We start from the raw sequence: 18137 nt of genomic DNA on the forward strand, positions 1-18137 counted from the left end.
AATCGAAGAGAAAAATAAAAGTTATTATTATTTTATAAAGGTATAATAAATGGCATTTATTTACCATTTACTGCAGGTGGACCAAGAGAAGGAGAAGGGATAGCGTTTGGAACAATAAATGATATTCCATTTGGAGCATCTGGTATATCAGCCAATGGAACCGACATTGGTGGAGACAAGACCAGGATAGTTGCGGAATTAGATAATATTCCACCATCAATTGGTGAGCATTCTTAATATTTTATCACAGTTATTTTTATTATATCTTTTCTTTTTGTTTAAATGTTTTTCAATCTTCACAAATAAAGTTACTATTATTATTATTAAGGGTAATGCGCAAATACTTTATCAAGCAAATTAGTAGTGTCTAGTCTGGTGCCGTGGCACAGTGGTTAGCACATCTACTTAAAACCTTAAAACTCAGAGGTTATGAGTTCAAAGCTTGTCGTACAAAACACTTATCAGCAATTGCTTAAACCCGGTGGTCAGTAATGTATTGACTGAATTGTCAGCCATACAGAAAAGTAATCACCCACAAAGTTACATACATGGTAACTCGTCAGCGGGCAAGAGGTTTCGTATAATTTTTTCTTTTGCTTTAACCCCCCAAAACATAGGAGATGTAAATATATGTCTTTTATATGTCATAACAATGATGTTAACAAATTACAGGATCTGCTTTGAAGAGTCAAGTTTCAATACTTAGTCCTATAGCTTGGGTGATGGCAAAGGAAATAAAGGGGGCTTACAAAGGATACTCGTTAACAAGTGGTGTGTTTAATCGTGTTGTTATGGTAAGTGTACTTTATCATGCTTACATTCAAAAATAAATATATATATATATATAATATATAATATATATTTATCATGCTTTATTTCATGCTTTTACTTAAGTAATTTTAACCCATAGCATATTTTTATTGTTGTTTTGTTGCTAATTACTTCTTTTCTTTGTTTTAATTTATCTTATATTCGCTATCATTCTATTCTATATAGCCTATGGAATTTTGGCCAATTTTGCCCCATTACCCCAACACACTTTTGTGTCTAAAAGTGAGTGGGTATTCAGTAACATATACTTTAAACTGCCATAATTTTATTATTTTAATTAATAATTTTCATCTATTTAATTATTTACATTAAAAAATTAGAAGTGCCGACTCATGTTCTCAGGTTGAGTTTGCAAGTGGTGACACAGTAAAGATGACTCATCACGTTCATGGAGTAAACGCTCGTGGAAAACTACAGATGGATGTGTCACTAGAGGGCACTGTACCGCAAACAAGCCCGAATACTGATATTCAAATTAAGGTAAGAAAAAATACACAAACTTGTACTAAAAAATACGGAAAGTATATTATTGGGAAAATCACACAAAGTTTCAAATAAGTAGCAACAAAATACAGACCAATATTTCACCAATTACAAGTATCAATAGGCTATTGGAGTCTTTCAAAATGAAATTTAATTTTTCAACAAAATTATAACACACGTGCTGTGGTCATTTTTAAGCTTCAATAAAACGTGTTTGTTTAAATTATACTATTCGACTTTCATCAATTTTGACATTACCTACTAGATGATTGTCAACTTTAATCCTTGCATATTGCGGCAACTTGTGAGGTCCTATAACCAGGCACACTAGGGTATTCTAAAATGCCTCGGCAACTTGTGAAGTTCTAATACATTAATATATTTTATACAAATGAGGTCCTATGCTATGGCAGGGCACGCCAGGGGGCCTGGGATGTTTTTTATGTATGTATTCTCATATACTAGTGCAACTTGTAAAGTTCTAATACGTTAATACAAACATTACAGGATTACACTGAAGATTATCTACAAACAGGAGCTGGTTCATTATATGCGTTCTCTGATAGATTAATGGTAATGGATGGTTTCATACTACCATATACTTGGAACCATACTATTACATACAACTCTTCAAGAGGTTTGGTAAGTTATTCCATGTCATCTTGTATCATTGTATATATTACTGGGACACTGTTAACGCCTAAATACCATATTTTTTAAGTGTATTGAACAATTAACAACGTTCTTTTACAGTTATGAGAATTACGGTTTTATAATTCTTTGAATATGCTTTGTTTGTTACCAAATTGAAAGAGAAAATAGAATGAAAATACGTCTCAGCTTACTCCCCTACTGCAACAGCTTTTCCTTTAACTTTAACCAAAATATTTAAATCATGGTTGCTGATACATATAGTTCCAGTATATAATTTAATATTTTTTGTTTACTACCAAATTGGACAAATAAAGAGAATGAAAACATGTTTTTCAAAACAGTTTCAATATTACTCCCCCCAAAATACAAATAATGTTAATAATAGATGCCTTTCCTGGTTGAGACACTTTCTGCATCCGATATATTGGTTGAGTACGATGAAGTGCTCGAGAAACTTCGCTTCCAGTTGGATGTTCAGATCGCACCTGGGGAGCCAAGTGATCGGTGTCCGGAAGGATTCCTTCTGGAGGACACTGGAAGATATTGCAGAGGTAAAGGATTGGTTTGTGGTTAGTGAGCCAAGTTTGGCAAGAGGGTACAGGGTTCGATGCTCACCGCTGTGATCAGTGTTGGTGTATATGGCAAGAGTTCGCATTTTTTTGCCACTATTGTTGTGATTGTGTTTCTTCAGAGCACTGGATAGTTTAATGTAGAGAACTTGTGAGATCAAAGCTTGCTTCCATTGTGGGTGTATGTGTTCTTAGCAAGACATTTAACAGCAATTGCTCCAACCCAGTGGTCACTAATGGGTGGTTAGAGAGAGGTTATAGGTTCAAGACTTAAAAAACGAAAAACCTAGCAATAAAAACAGTATTAGATTATGTAAAATAAAGTTAATTTTTTTCTAGATGAGAATGAATGTGTTACCCAGCGTCCATGTTCGCATACATGTACCAATGCTCCTGGTTCGTTTGTATGTGGCTGCCCTACTGGTTTCAATATGGGACCAGATGGAAGGAATTGTGAAGGTAAAATTACATAACAGCCAATATAAATGACAGTGGCCATAATTTGTATTGTATATTACTATGTATGTAACACATACTGCAACCAATTTAGGTAAACTGTTATTGCCACTATGTTAAGAAAAACTACTCTGATTTACAGTTATTTTGAAATAGTGTAAAATAAGGCATGACACTTAACAGCAACTGCTCCAACTCAGTGGTCACTAATGGGCTGTCTAAATTGCAAATATAATCACCACAAAGTTACATACGTGGTAACTCATGAGCTGGCGTGAGTTGTATGAAACAAAACGCCTGTGTTATAGTAACTGTCATTGCCTCGTCATGCGAGAATAAAGCAAGTTACATTCATCCATATTTGTTAATATTACATATTTGTATTACAAAATGGGACGAGAAAACCGAATAAAATAGTGTACCATCTTCCCCCAGCTTAACAAAATATCACATATTTGTACTTTCAGATGTAGACGAGTGTTCAACAGGACAATATATTTGCCAACCGACGACAGAATGTCTCAATACACTTGGTTCGTATCGATGTGTTATTAAATGCGGTGCTGGGCTTAAGAGGTCGGAAAATGGAAGAACTTGTGAAGGTATTTAAACTTATTTTAATAATATTTAAAATAAGAAAAAATATCAAAAATTGTTTATGTGAAATTTTTTTTGGTTTCTTTTCGTAACAACAGTTTTTTTTATAAAAATATAATTTTTTTTTTTTTTCAAAAATGATTCTTTGTTTTATTAAAAGATTAAGGTTTAAGTTAAATACCAGGATATGTATACTTTCTGCATATCATCAAGTATAGCTAGAATATTTTAAATCGTAGTTACAAATATTTTTACAAAAACCTTGCCTAATAACACAAAATTGAACTGTAATATTAAAAAAAATACTTGAATATTAAAAAATCTCATAATATTTTGATTTTTTTCAAAGATATTGATGAATGCATTGATTCGGCTGAGAGAGTATGTAGCCAGGTTTGCCTTAACACGATTGGTTCATATCGATGTGAGTGTCGTCATGGTTACAGAAAGCGGTCTGGTGGTCGCTGCATAGGTGAGGGACTTCACATATTTATTTTTTTGTCTTTTTTTGTTTCAAAATATTGTTTCAAAAACTTTTGTTTGTTTTTCACCTAAATTGTATCGTATACCCCTAAATTGTGTTAAATTCATCAAACTTACCACCACATTGTGTCGAATGAAATAAATTTACGCATGAATTGTTACCCAGACATCAACGAATGTCGACCCAACAACCACGCTTGTCGATCTGACCAAAGATGTGAAAATACTGATGGAGGGTATAGATGTATTGATGATTGTCCAACGGGGATGGAAAAGAATCTGTTTGCAGTCTGTGTTGGTACGTTGCGTTTGATATAATATGTATGTTAAATAGTGGTACATGCAGTGGCGGGGCTAGGGAGATTTTAGGGTTCCCCACTTCCTCTTTTTTAAAAAAGTTTTTCTTGAAATGGTGCGGTAGAGTGTAGCGACCACATTTATTTTCTTTCAATTAAATGGAAATATGTTTTAACTGTAAGCGTGTTTTAACAACTGTTGTTTTGTCGCTATATTGTGTTTTTTGTTTTAAATATTTCTAAATCTTGGCTACCGTAATCGAAGAGACAAATAAAGTTTATTATTATTTGTATTGATATTAACATTTTATTTTGCCATGCAGGGTATAAAAATATCATTTTTCTATTCAACTTGTAACTAGTTGTTAAAATACCTCAGATATTGATGAGTGTGCCACGGGTAGGCATGAATGTGGAGTTGGCATGCAATGTGAAAACACTGAGGGTGGTTACACTTGCGATTGTAGACCAGGATTCAAAGCTTCAGGAATTGAACCACCTTGCGTTGGTAAGATATTTATTTATGCAGTTTCGGGTGAAAAAATTCAAAATATCATTTTTCTGTTTTTGTGCTATTTTTTGAATGTTTTTCTCCATATTTTGCATGAAACATGTGTACTAACACTCTCTTTTCTTTCATGTTCCTTCTCTCTCCTTTTTCGACGCTTTCTGCTTTGCATGTCGACGAACCACTATGACATCACAATCACCCACAGACATCAATGAATGCCTGGACTACAACGAGAGTCCGTGTCCCCATGGCTGCATCAACACCATTGGTTCATTTGAATGTATTTGCCCTCTTGGGTTGCGGTACTTGGCAGATGATAAATCATGTGCAGGATTAGTCCGAATCCCAAACAACAACAATGGTCGTCACCCTGTGTTAGAGAATCCTGGTTTACTTCCCCAGCATGGAAGAATCTCGCTTGTCCCGTTGCGCAATCAAAGAATATTCGCTCCTACTTTCACATTCCGTGATTTTCGATGTCCAACTGGTTACAGATACCATGGTGGCAGATGCAGAGGTAGTGACCTGCACTAGAACGTTCTCATTTCCTTTTTTATTTCTCTTTATTTTCTCTTCTCCGCATGTTTCTCCTTGCATGAATGCCCATTCAAATTGTTTGTGTTTTTTTATTTTAAATTTATAAATTATAAGTTCACAGTCACCTTTTACTGAAACACTTCATTTTGTAGTAATTTCTAAATTTATATCGTTTTCATTTTGTAGTAATTTCTAATTTATATCGAAAAAATTGACCATATCACACTGGATAGAGCACTCAACTCATAAACTATGTGTGTCCTTGGGAAAACAATTAGTGGAAATTGCTATAACCCAGTAGTCACTAATGGGTTCTCCTACAGAGTTACTTGTTAACGAAACAGGCATTAGTTGTATAAAATAGAACACCCATGTTATAACTTGTAAAGTTTTCCGCCAAGCGAGGATAAATGTGTTACATTCATTCCTTTATAGTAATTTCCTACCGCAGTTACCAAGACAAAAATTTTATTTCTCTTTTTTTTGTTTCAGATATTAATGAATGTAGAGAAGTCTCGGGCATCTGTCAATTCAGTTGCAACAACACATTAGGAAGCTACAAATGTTTGTGTCCTATCGGTTACAGAGTTGCTGCTAACGGAAGGAATTGTGAAGGTATAAAAAATAATTTACTTTTTTTTAAATGTACATTAATTACTGTGAGGCATATTTTCATTATAGGTTTCAATTTAACAAAATATTTTGTGTTTAGAATTAAAATGTTATCTTAAAGATGTCTTTTATAAATTAATTAAACAATCTTATCTATAGTAAACTATGCAGAAATTTATTATAACTTTTTTTTAAAATACCATTTTCTTTATAGGTTACTTAATGTGCAGCATATTTTATGAATTTTATAATGTAATGTAAAAAGAATAAAATAATAAGGGTTTTAAATACAAATTTTATGTTAAAGATGTGTATATATGTTTCTGAAATCGTTTATAATTTATTATAATACAGCAAACTGTTATCAGTTTTAGTTATTTATTATAAATTTTAGAAAAGAAAATAATTATTATTATTTTTATAGCAATTTGTTATAAATATTTGAAATTTGTTATAAATTGTAACAATCTATTATAGATTCTAAAAATCTGTTATAAATTATTGCAACTTAATGCTGTTTTTGGCAATCCATTATAAATTTAGAAGTCTATTATAAATTACAGCAAACTATTATTATTTTTAGCAGTCCATTATAAATTGTATAGAATTGTATTATAAATAGCAATCTTTTATTATTTTTAGAAATCTTTTATAAATTATAGCAGTTTATTATAACCCGATCATATTACCAGATATTGATGAATGTGCAGAAGGGTTGATGCATTGCTTACCTAACCAGATGTGTTTTAACAAGAGAGGATCAGCCTCGTGTCTCAACACACCTTGCCCACCATCGTATGTGAGAGTATCTTCAAATGGGTGAGTGGAATATTATAATGTCGATGCCATGGCACAGTGGTTGGTGCGCTTCCAACCCAGAGTTAATGGGTTCAAGACTCGCCGTTGCTACTATTGTGGGCGTTTGTATCAGACTATATTTATAAGACTGTAACATTTCATACCAGTGCGGTGGCAAAGTGGTTAGCGTGCATGCTTCTAACCCAGAGGTTATTGGTTTAAGTCTTGTCGCTGCTATCATTGTGGGCGTATGTGTCCTTGGGCAAGACACTTACTAACAATTGCTCTAACCCAGTTAACCCTAATGGGTTGTCCAAGTTATCAGTCACACATTAAAACAAAAAAATAAAAAATTATATACAAAAGAATAAAAAATCATCACTGACAGAGTTATATATGTAGTAAATTATAAGCAGGCATGAGATGACTCAAATAGAACACCTGTGTTATAAAAACTTTAAAATGTTTTAATCTTCCCCCACCTATTTTTTCCCAGCTACGCCACTGAACGCGCTTTTGTTTTCTTTTGTTGTGTAGTAACTTGTTATAACTGATGGAATATGAAACCATTTTATTTCGTCTACTTTAATCTAACTAAACTTTCATTTCATAAGGTACTGCTTGAAACAATGTCTCGGCCCCAACTGCCACAACAAACCACGTTATGCGATCGAATACAAGACGGTTGCTCTTCCATTTGGAATCGGTGCAAACCAAGATCTGGTTAGACTTGCAGTTTACACCAGTGATGACCAACTACATACAAACACAAGGTATGCGGCAACACTGTAAACCAATACTACCAACCTAAGTGTGTGTTTTTTATTTTTCAACTAATAGACCAAAATGGCTAATTAGTAATTATTACACACTTTATTTAAACTATAACATTACTATTTTATTCTTTGTAGCACAAAACAGTTACGTGTTTTATCCAAAAGTTTTAATCTTTACCATGTTAAAACGAATTTCATTTTTTGTTATTACCTATTTTTTGTACATCACTCCAACTTTTTACTATTTCTGAAAAAAGGGGTAATGGGTCAATCGTGGCATAAATCCTTGGTCCCATGGGGTTTCACTCTGCGGGAAAATAGAAGGAAAATAGACAAATTAATATTTTCATTATTCTTTTATAGGTTTGTGGCACGCAACACATTCAGGGGACCGTTTGATATCCGTACCGAGAATCATAAAGGGGTGGTATATACTACACGTGCATTGAACACAGCTCGAACTTTCCATCTGGAAGCTCAAGCGACATCATTTACATACGACAACACACGTATCGAGTACCAGACCAAATTCATCATATATATTAGTGTTGCCGGTCACCGGTTTTAAACATTTGCGTTTGGCATCACTGAAAATTTTCTCATTTTCTTCAATGCATTATCACGCTTCAAGTGCCAAACTTTTTAGAGTAATTTTGACATTTTAGTTTCAGTAATTACCATTTTTCTAGCTTTCATTTGATACCTGTCACAGCGTGTTTTAAGTTTCATGCATAATACTTTGTATGTCAACATATACTTGTATATTTGTAGTGTGCCTTGTGTATAGAATTATAAATAGAAAAACATTGGTTGAATCAGGAATGCTGCTTTATTGAACGACAAGAATTGTTGGCAGTTGTTTTCATCTTTTACTTTTGTTTTTTTAGAAGAATTCAGAAAATTTTATTTAAGCAAATGCAGACATTTTTACATTAAATAAGCGAATTCAGAATAATTCGGAAAATTTTATTTAGCAAAATTAGAAATTTTTAAGCAAATTCTGTGGTGAACGTGCATAATGCGGGTTCATAGTGAATGCTCCAGGAGTACCTTGGACTTAAAAAAACAATTGTGCTTTAAATCCTGAAAAGGTAAAGTTTAAAAACTTTCTTTTACTACTAAAATTAATTATAGACAGGTAGAATTTAAAAATTTAATTTATTTTGTCCACATAAATTTGTGATTAGGAATATTGCTTAGAAAGGAGTTGGCGCATGTGTAACTTTTACACCAAAGAAGTTTCTAGTTTGACACATGCTTCAATTTGTCCATTTTCATTTACAAGCGTCCCACTTATATTGTAAAATGTGTAGAACCACGGGAGATTCACACTCCTTATTCTAGAATAGATATATTTGTCTGCAAAATATATGAATGCTTGTAAGTGATTTTGCGCTAATTTTTTGAAATTTTGTACAAACACTCATGCCTTTGGGTAGAATCTCACTTTTCTAACTTTTGGAAAAATTCAATTTTTTCGAGTTCTGGTACAAACACGTGACACCGGTATCATATGCGTAGGGGTAGAATCACACTTATTTGACTTTGGCAAAGAAAAGTTTTTTTTGGTTCTGGTACAAACACATGATACAGGTATCATATGTTGAGGTAGAATTTCACATTTTCACTTTTGCAAAAATTGCGATTTTTTCATGTTCTGGTACAAGACATAATAACCAGTATCATGCGTTGGGGTAGAATCGCATTTTTTTGGCTTTTCAAAAAATCAGATTTTTTTAGTTTCGGTACAAACGCATGAAATCATCATGCATTAGGGTAGATTCACACTTTTTTTTAACCTTTGCAAAAAAAAGTTTTTTTTAGTTTTGGTACAAACTCATTTGATATCGTTATCATGCATTGGGGTAGAATTTCACATTTTGATATTTGCAAAAAAAAACTTTTTTTTTAGTTTTAGTACCAACACATGATACTTGTATCATATGTGTTGGGGTAAAATCTTACTTTTTTGACTTTTGAAAATAATCAATCTTTTCGAGTTCTGGTACAAACACATGACACCGGTATCATATGCGTTGGGATAGAATCACACTTTTTTGACTTTGGTAAAAAAATCGCCTTTTTTTAGTTTTGCTTCCAACACATAATACCGGTATCATGCGTTTGGGTAGAATCGCATTTTTTTTACTTTGGTAAAAAATCGGATTTTTTTGGTTTTGGTACAAACACATGGTACCTGTATCATGCGTTTGGGGTAGAATCTCACATTTTTGACATGCCAAAAAAATAAAAAAAATTCGAGTTCCGGTATAAACACATGATACCAGCTGTATCATGCATTGGGGCAAAACATGAATAAAATTTTGAACAAAACAAGAAAAAAAAATTAGACAAAGCATTATTAAAACATGGACCACCATAAAAAAATTGAACAAAACATGGGCAAAAAATAATTTTTTACCTCCAATTTTCCCTTTACAATGATATTTTTTATCAGCACAAAAATCTCCATCTAGTGCAATAAGCTTTGATGTGTTTTTAGGTCCAGTTCCAGCCCATACATCCACGTGGTAGATAAGGGTATTATAATTGTGACCTGTATATAAGTTACATTGCTCCAACCCAGTAGTCACTAATGGGTTGTCCATATTATCAGCCATACATAAAAAAAATAAAAAAATAATCACCCACAAAGTAACATACAAAGTAACTCATAAGCCGGCATGAGGTCTTCCAAATGAAACAACTGTGTTATAACGACTCATTTCCAAGCCGCTGGAAGCTAACTAAGTCACATTCATTCATTTGGTTTTTCTAGATTAAGTATTGCATTGATTAAAACTGCTTTAAAGTTTTCATTTAAACACCTTACCATTGGGTATTGTATTACAAACAAAAAAAGTTCTACTTACTTTCTAAAAATGATATTTTAACGTGGAAAAGTTTTAAAAATTCGGGTGGATTTGGTGAAATTTCAATCGATAATCTTGATCGTGGAGCTGGAAAGTAAAACATTTTTTTTAACTTAACTTTTCCCAAAAAAGTATATTTAACTTGTTTCCTGCCCCGCAAAAATATATATTTAAATTGTTTTTCCCAAATAAATATATATCTTACTTGTTTTCCACAAAAAGTATATATATATTTAAACTGTTTTTCGCTATATATATAAAAATGTATTTATTTAAATAAATTTAAAAAATGTGTTTATTAAAGTAAAGGAAAATATTTAAACTGTTTTTACAGTATGATACAGTGTGCACTTTAATTGGTTTTAAACTCAGATTATTAGATTTATACTATATAGTAGAGTGGGGGAAGATGATACACCTTTTTATTCTATTTTCTCGTCCTATTTAATAGTAAACAGAGTCAAATATTTGTGAAACCATATGCCTACGACTTCCATAGATCGTTGTTAATTGTTTAAAACACGTTCAAAATATTGGAAAATTATGTTCCAAAAGTGTCCTATCTTTCGGCAGCCAACTATATATAGTAGGCCTATGCGTGTTAAGAAATTTTAAATATTAAAAAAACATGTGGAATTTTAAATATTAACTTTCATATAATAAGTTTCATATATCAAGAAAAAACATTTCAAGTGCCTTACCACAGTCCGTGTATTTTAAAGGGTAGATTTTATTTATTATTTTGCACTCGACCAACACAAAAAGACTGAGAAACAGCAGAAAAAATTTCATGGTTAATTAACTGTAGATCCTTTACTTTGGATTGCCTGGCTAATCTGCAAATAGCACACTTTAAATTTTTATTTGTATATACTTTTTATATAAAAAAAATTCTGAATCTATGTATACCAATATATAAAAAAAATCTGAATCTATGTAAACCAACATTTTAAACATTAAACTGAATGTATATATACCAGCAATTAAGCTTTTTATTCTACCAGCATTTTAAATTTTCATGTGCTTAATTTATATACACCAGTACTTTAAATTTTAAACTTCTAAAATATATTACTGTTTATCTTACTGCGCTGCTATTCACAGGTGCTGCGGCATTTCCTTTTTGATGTTTATTTCGCTGCCTACCTATTTATACCTGTTTGTTGTATTTATATTCTGTTTGTTGTTTCTAAAACATAAATGGGACGTGATGTGTTTGTATAACTGGGCCGTGGTGTATTTTTATACCTACATTATATTTATATTACCTACAATTCATATTGTTATTGAGCAGACTTCTTTCCGTACAAAATAAAACAGGTATGGCTTGACATGAATTCAAATTACATAGCTTTTATTAATCCTTTACATATTAACAAACTCTTAACAAATTTAAATATTAAACAAACTTCCAATATTTTGCAACACAACATGTTAATATTTTGTTACTTCTGCTACCAGTCTATAAGATTATCCTATCCTAATGAAGTCTTTATATTATTGTGTTAATAAAATTTCATATTATGTAAACTCATGAACCCCTAATACAAAATATGACAGTTATTTTAACAAAATACAGTGTTTGAGCAGTTTAAATAGCACTCTGTGCTCAGCTGATGTTGAAATATTGAATGTAATCCAGAAAATGTTATCTTTACTTGTATGTAATTTGTACACAATTTTATAAAACTAACATTTAAATATTATTATTAGGACTGTATCACAATTCAACCATTATGATAAGTTTATTATTGTAAACCTCTGAAATAGGGCAGAGGGTTTCACATAAAGAAACTACAGAATGTTTTTTAGAAGCAGTAGATTTTTTTAGAAGCACTAAATGGTACATGAGTCACTGTTGTAGTGATCGATGTGTGAAAGCGAGGACCAGACTCAACACTGTACATGACAAAATAGTGTAAAAAATGGGATAACACTGTTGTAATAGGGCGCAATTTAAACAAAGTAATACTAGGTTCCAGATTGCCACTATTGTGGAAATGTAAGTGTGTGGGTATGACATGACATTGCTTCGACCCAGTGGTCACTAATGGTTGTCAAAATTTTACACTGGGAAAAAATAAATAAAACAATTATACACAAAAGTAAGTAAATAGTAACTGGTAAGCGGGCACAGATTTAATATATATTGACTTATCAACGAAAAATAATAATTCGTTTCAATTTCACAGAGGTTGTTTTCGCAAATTTTGCACATACTTTACAAAAATTTTACACAAAGTTCTTATACAACAGAACCTTCCATTTTAACACAAAGTTCCATTTCCCGATTTTCATTTACAATGGTTGCGGTTGCATTGTAAAATGTCAATTTTCGTGGAAGAGCATCTAATAGCCTGACTCTGCAGTAAACAAATTTTTCTGAAAAAAAAGTTTTTTTAACTTAGTGGATAGATGATGCAACCAATTAATATATTATTAAAAAACAAATAGATAGTAGTGTGGGGGGAATTGGGACACTTTTAGAACATAATATCCAAACATTCTGATCGTATTTTAAACAAATACCAACGGTATATTGGCATCGTGACGATACAATTTATTAATTCTTTATTTAATTCTGTTTACGACCAAATTGAACAAGAAAATAAAACGAAAATAAAAAGAGGTTCCATCTTTTCCCACTCTACTTTATATTAATTTAGTCGGTGCAGTTAAAAATAACAGACACTCTGGTCCTAACTTTCAGTGGTAAACATTGATTAATTAACAAGACCCACAAAGTAACATACATAGTAACTTGTAAGCTGACACAAGGTGTATGAAACAGAACACCCGTGTTATAGTGATGTCATTTTCTGACCACGAGAAGATAAAGCAAGTTACATTTATTTATTTATTAGATCAGTTATCAATTTTAATTATTTACAAAACTGTTGTAATAACCCACCTCCAACTTTCCCTTTACAGCTAAAACCTTTTATAACACATGGGCTACCAATAAATTTATATATTCTGGTTGTTTCATCAGGACCAGTCCCACCCCATATATCAACATTATAAGTGAGCGAATTGAAATTGTAGGCTGCGAATAAAAAAAAAATTTAATGTAAGTCATCTTTGCCAACTTATAAATCGTAAAATTGGTTAATTCTCCGTCCAAACTTAAAACAAGCATTGGATGGAATTACTTTAAAGAATAACTAATATATTAGGGCGTAATGGTCACACCTAGTATGCAAAAAGTTATTTTTTGTTCCGTTTTATTAATAAGCGTGCTTCAACAACTGTTGTTTTACCATTACTACCAATCTTTTCGCTTTTGTAAACTCTCTCATTTTTCGTTATTATGACTGAAGATACAAAATAAATTTGATTCATCATTAAAATATAATAATTCAAAACTATTACTGATACTTACCTGCAAATCCGGATAATTGAACATGCAAAGGTTTCAAAAAATTTGGTGGATTTGGTTTAATCTTGATTGAAATCCTTGATCTTGGTGCTGAAGAGTATAAAATAAATTATTTACCTTGTTTTGTGCCATAAAAAAATTTATATGTAAGATTTAACTTGTTTTCGACTAAAAAAAATATTTGACTTGTTTTTAACAAATTATTTAACATGTAAAACAGATTATATAACCTTTTAATTTAGTTAAAAATTAAATTCCGGTTTCTTACCACAGTCAGTGTATGTAAATGGGTAGATTTTCCTTGTAGTTTTGCATTCAACCAACACAAGAATTGTCAGAAATAAAAGAATTAGCTGCATGGTTAGGTGTCTACTCTTCTAAACCAGAAGCGCCCAGATTGTGATTGGTGTAGTTTTAAAGTAACTATATTAATACATAATAACTTTATTTGTATCTTCGATTACAGTAGCAAAGATTTAGAATTATTTAAAACGAAAAGACAGGATATAGCGACAAAACAACAGTTGTTAAAACACGCCTACAGTTAAAATCATATTTGAATTTAATTTGAAAAAAGTAAGCGTGATCGATACTCCTAATAAAGTAATAATTCACAAGTCACTACATTTTTTATCTAAACATGAATGATCTACTTTGTATATACATTAACAGTATACTTTCTAAAATAAGCCTTTAAGCAGTAACCTACAGATTCATATACTGTACAGCTCTGAACTATTCACTGTCTTATATAATTAATCATCAGGTTAGTCAAAACACATGACAGGTATTTGACTTTTAGTTCAAACATCATTCTTATTGTTTACTTCGCCCTTTACATGGTTGCCCAATTTCATGGCGGCGAACAGTCTTTTTTACACTCATCTAATATTTGTGCTTGATTTTATAGAAATAAATTTAAATATAAGATTTTTTCCAGTTTCACAAGTCTAGCATTTTATTGATGCAACTGTTTTATTTTCCCTGGAGCAGGAAAGTAGGCTTATAAATCAACTACACAATGATGTTTCAAAGTGCATTAGTTTATTTTGTGACTTAACAATAATATTGTGTCTTTTTACAGGAAGGTTTACAACAACTTTTATGTTTTTGTTGTTTTAAACTGTTACTGCATTTAGTAGTAATAACATGAACGACTTGAAATGCAAAGAAAATATTAATTTTATTGATTTACACAGAAAAAACAAAAACAAAAGTAAAACAAACTGCACATGTATATTTGAGCAAAAAATACTTTCAAACAAATAATGCGAAAAATTTAAACGAAAAAAAATCTTTTTACCTCAGGTACAGGTTATAAATGATAATCCAAAAACATGTTGTTTTTATTTGCGCCTAAACTTATGCACCTATACCATCAAGTATGATGATAGTTTTGTTGGTCTCCCACCCACACATAATATGGATGGTTAGAAAAACATTGAGTCACAAGATGTGTGATTATTATTTTACTGCATATTATTTGCATATTACTATTGCATGACGATAACAACCAAGCAAATACATTCTGAAAATGAAGTTGTTTGAGATATCATACATAGCATAACATAATTTGTATGTATCTCTTCAAGACGATAGAGAAGTTCATGTTATTTAAAGAATGAAGAGAAGGAAATCAACAGCAGAACAGCTGTTGTTAAAACATAGTATAGATAAAAAGATTTGGAAATAATGTTACTTATGCAAATAATGCTAAGATAATTATTTAAATAATTGTCCTCAGCTGTCACTAATGGGTTGTTCAAATTGTCAGCTATACAGAAACACAAAAAATAAAAATCTACAAAAAACAATCACCCACAAAGTTACACAGCTAGCACGAGTTGTATGAAACAGAAAACCTATGTTATAACGACTGTCGTTTCCGGGCCATGCAGGGATAAACCGAGTTACAATTAGCCTACATTTTTTTCAATGAAATTACTATGGTCCTTTAAATTAGGATTCCACAATCGAGGTTTCAAAACTGAAACATATTTCTTTTTCGCCATGCTCATTCTCCAGGGTCACAGAAGCATTGAAAAATGTAAAAGGCCATGACTTGTGGTGTAGAATTCTTGTTTCTGAACTTTCTAGCACATCTGAAAAACACAGCCAGTTTTCGTAACTTACATTTAAACGAGCTTTTGCATTTTAAATGTAGTTCGATTAGTTATAGTAGCCATTTTTTACTGCTGAAGCCATTTTTTACTGCTGAACATCAAATGTCAAAACACATACAGACCCAATTTTTTGTAACTTACATTTAAATGAGTTTTTGCATTTAAATGTAGTTTGAATAACTATAATAGCAACCATATTTGTAGCATACATTTAAATATAGTTCAGTTAAATACAACAGTATTTTCTTACCGCCGATATGACCTTTGCATATCAATTTTGACAAGTTGCATAAGTACCCGGATGCTGCCAAAAATCGAGTGGTTTTTCCAGGTGCAACGCCCCCCCAAACATCAACATGATATATTAGTACATTGTAATCATGTGCTGTAATATATAAACAATAATATTATAATAACTTTTATTGATCTTTTCGGTTACGGTAGCAAAGATTGAAAAATATTAAAAACAAGAAGATAGAATACAGCGACATAAAATTAAAACAACCTCATGAATAAAAACATACTAAAGTTTAATTGAAAGAAAGAAGAGGTCCTTAAACATATTTATAAAAACTTTAGTACCATGTTGTTTAAAAAAACGGTGTCTAAATTGTTACTTTATATATGAGCTCTTACGAAATTGCTAAGGGTGTAGCGACCAGACTTTTTTCTTTAAACTAAAAGTAAATATTTTTTTACTGTAGGCATGTTTTAATACCTGTTTTTGTCACTATATCCTGTATTTTCATTTTAAATATTTTTCAATCTTTGCTACCATAATCGATGTGACAATTAAAAGGTATTAATATTGTTATTATAGTGCTATGTTACTCGAAACATGGTGTCTAAAATAATAATTTTATATATCTGTGAAATTGATAACAAATCTAATTACATATAGTTATCAGTAACATGTACTTACATGCAAAGGCTTTCAAGGTATAATTAAAATGCTTGTTGAAAGATGGGGGGTTAGGTGAAATTTTTAGCATCAATCTGGATCTCAAAGCTAGAAAAATATTATAGATTGTGTGAAGCCACTACATACAGTTGTCTTGCAAAAATATTTAAATAATATACATTATGCAGAACTTAAAAAAGGAACAATTTATACATATAATAATGTTTATTAATTATCCTTTCTAAAAACTGTTGGCAAATATGTTTCGAAATAGATTTGATTGTTAAGTTTTAAATATTAGATTTCCATTTTAAAGTTTTAAATAATAATAAAATTCATGTTACATAACTTAAAGTAAATTTTATTCTTACCACAGTCAGTGTATGTGAAGGGGTAGACCTTCTTTGTAGTTTTGCATTCAACCATCATAAAAATATTCAGTAACCACAAAACTGTCATCATATTTCTTATACCAGCATACATTATGTTATGAATTCTTTCTATTTAAAACCTATTTTGTAGTTTTTCTTGAAAAAATATTTAGAAAACATATGACCAAACTGTACCTCAAATTGTAGAAACTAAATCTAACTTACTCTGTAAAGGTCTTTAACTAAGGTGCCTTATGTTACGCTGTTTAATGAAAAACTCACCATTTGAAAAGGTGTACATGTTACTTCCATATCAAGAATTGCTCAACTTTAATTAACAAACAGGAGTTTTGATTACTATATACCACCCACCCAACAGTAAGAGTGTTGCACTCATTTGACTAAAATGATTAAGTGGGTTGTGTTTTGGCACTAGTGAAGAATCCTCCGGTACAGTACAGATTAGGCTGGTGGAAAGTGATAGAGGTTGGTAGTCAGGGGTTGTTAGGTGGGGAAAGGGGTTGGTTGTTCTGTTCAGCGACCCGAGGGTTTTGAAGAATACAATAAAAGACCTAACAAAAAGAAGCAAAATTTTTGCAAGTTCTAAAATAAGATCATGTTAATCGCTTCAATCTGGTCAGAATACAAACTAAAATATAACTCTTTTATTGTACAATTGAACTTGTTTGTCTAGTTACGTTAAATAGCACCAGATCCTTACTGTATACCTTTACACAAAATTCATTCAACTCTATTAGCACCAAATCAGGGTCCTATTCGCAGAATTTATTACAGTAAGATCACAAAGCGAGTATTTTTTGCATTTTTAATAACTAAGAAATCATAACACACATGTGTTATAAACAAAATTTTTTGAAAACTTTTCA

The 18137-nt window shown here is 31.3% G+C and overlaps 4 protein-coding genes across 4 annotated transcripts in view; 1 reads left to right on the forward strand and 3 right to left on the reverse strand.

Annotated features, from left to right (window-relative positions):
• LOC149734279 (hemicentin-1-like) overlaps positions 1-8418 on the forward strand; it is a 59402-nt gene extending 50984 nt beyond the window's left edge. Inside the window, exons 95-109 of the mRNA XM_089881810.1 lie at positions 77-223; positions 673-794; positions 1174-1311; positions 1822-1956; positions 2354-2519; positions 2877-2996; positions 3461-3595; positions 3940-4062; positions 4240-4371; positions 4749-4877; positions 5086-5397; positions 5910-6032; positions 6722-6848; positions 7442-7600; positions 7967-8418. Coding sequence (XP_089737936.1) covers positions 77-223; positions 673-794; positions 1174-1311; positions 1822-1956; positions 2354-2519; positions 2877-2996; positions 3461-3595; positions 3940-4062; positions 4240-4371; positions 4749-4877; positions 5086-5397; positions 5910-6032; positions 6722-6848; positions 7442-7600; positions 7967-8171 — 2273 coding nt within the window. The 3' untranslated portion in view covers positions 8172-8418. The remainder of the gene's footprint in view (positions 1-76; positions 224-672; positions 795-1173; positions 1312-1821; positions 1957-2353; positions 2520-2876; positions 2997-3460; positions 3596-3939; positions 4063-4239; positions 4372-4748; positions 4878-5085; positions 5398-5909; positions 6033-6721; positions 6849-7441; positions 7601-7966) is intronic.
• A 326-nt stretch (positions 8419-8744) lies between these two features.
• Positions 8745-11338, reverse strand: LOC149734282 (uncharacterized). The gene is made up of 4 exons (XM_089881887.1): positions 11178-11338; positions 10477-10563; positions 10026-10160; positions 8745-8962 (listed from the first exon to the last, which is right to left on the reverse strand). The coding sequence occupies exons 1-4, from the start codon at positions 11266-11268 to the stop codon at positions 8829-8831; spliced, it is 447 nt and encodes a 148-aa protein (XP_089738013.1). The 5' UTR covers positions 11269-11338; the 3' UTR covers positions 8745-8828.
• Positions 11339-12210: 872 nt separating this feature from the next.
• LOC149734283 (uncharacterized) lies at positions 12211-14384 on the reverse strand. The gene is made up of 4 exons (XM_089881885.1): positions 14124-14384; positions 13859-13945; positions 13388-13522; positions 12211-12858 (listed from the first exon to the last, which is right to left on the reverse strand). The coding sequence occupies exons 1-4, from the start codon at positions 14212-14214 to the stop codon at positions 12722-12724; spliced, it is 450 nt and encodes a 149-aa protein (XP_089738011.1). The 5' UTR covers positions 14215-14384; the 3' UTR covers positions 12211-12721.
• Positions 14385-15021: 637 nt separating this feature from the next.
• On the reverse strand, positions 15022-17411 carry LOC149734284 (uncharacterized). The gene is made up of 4 exons (XM_089881884.1): positions 17251-17411; positions 16901-16987; positions 16229-16363; positions 15022-15957 (listed from the first exon to the last, which is right to left on the reverse strand). Exons 1-4 carry the CDS (start codon positions 17360-17362, stop codon positions 15815-15817), a joined length of 477 nt encoding a protein of 158 aa, XP_089738010.1. The 5' UTR covers positions 17363-17411; the 3' UTR covers positions 15022-15814.
• Between the last annotated feature and the right edge of the window lie 726 nt (positions 17412-18137).

This window comes from Ciona robusta, chromosome 7 (genome assembly GCF_009617815.1).
Source record: "Ciona robusta chromosome 7, ASM961781v2".
NCBI classification, from domain to species: domain Eukaryota; kingdom Metazoa; phylum Chordata; class Ascidiacea; order Phlebobranchia; family Cionidae; genus Ciona; species Ciona robusta.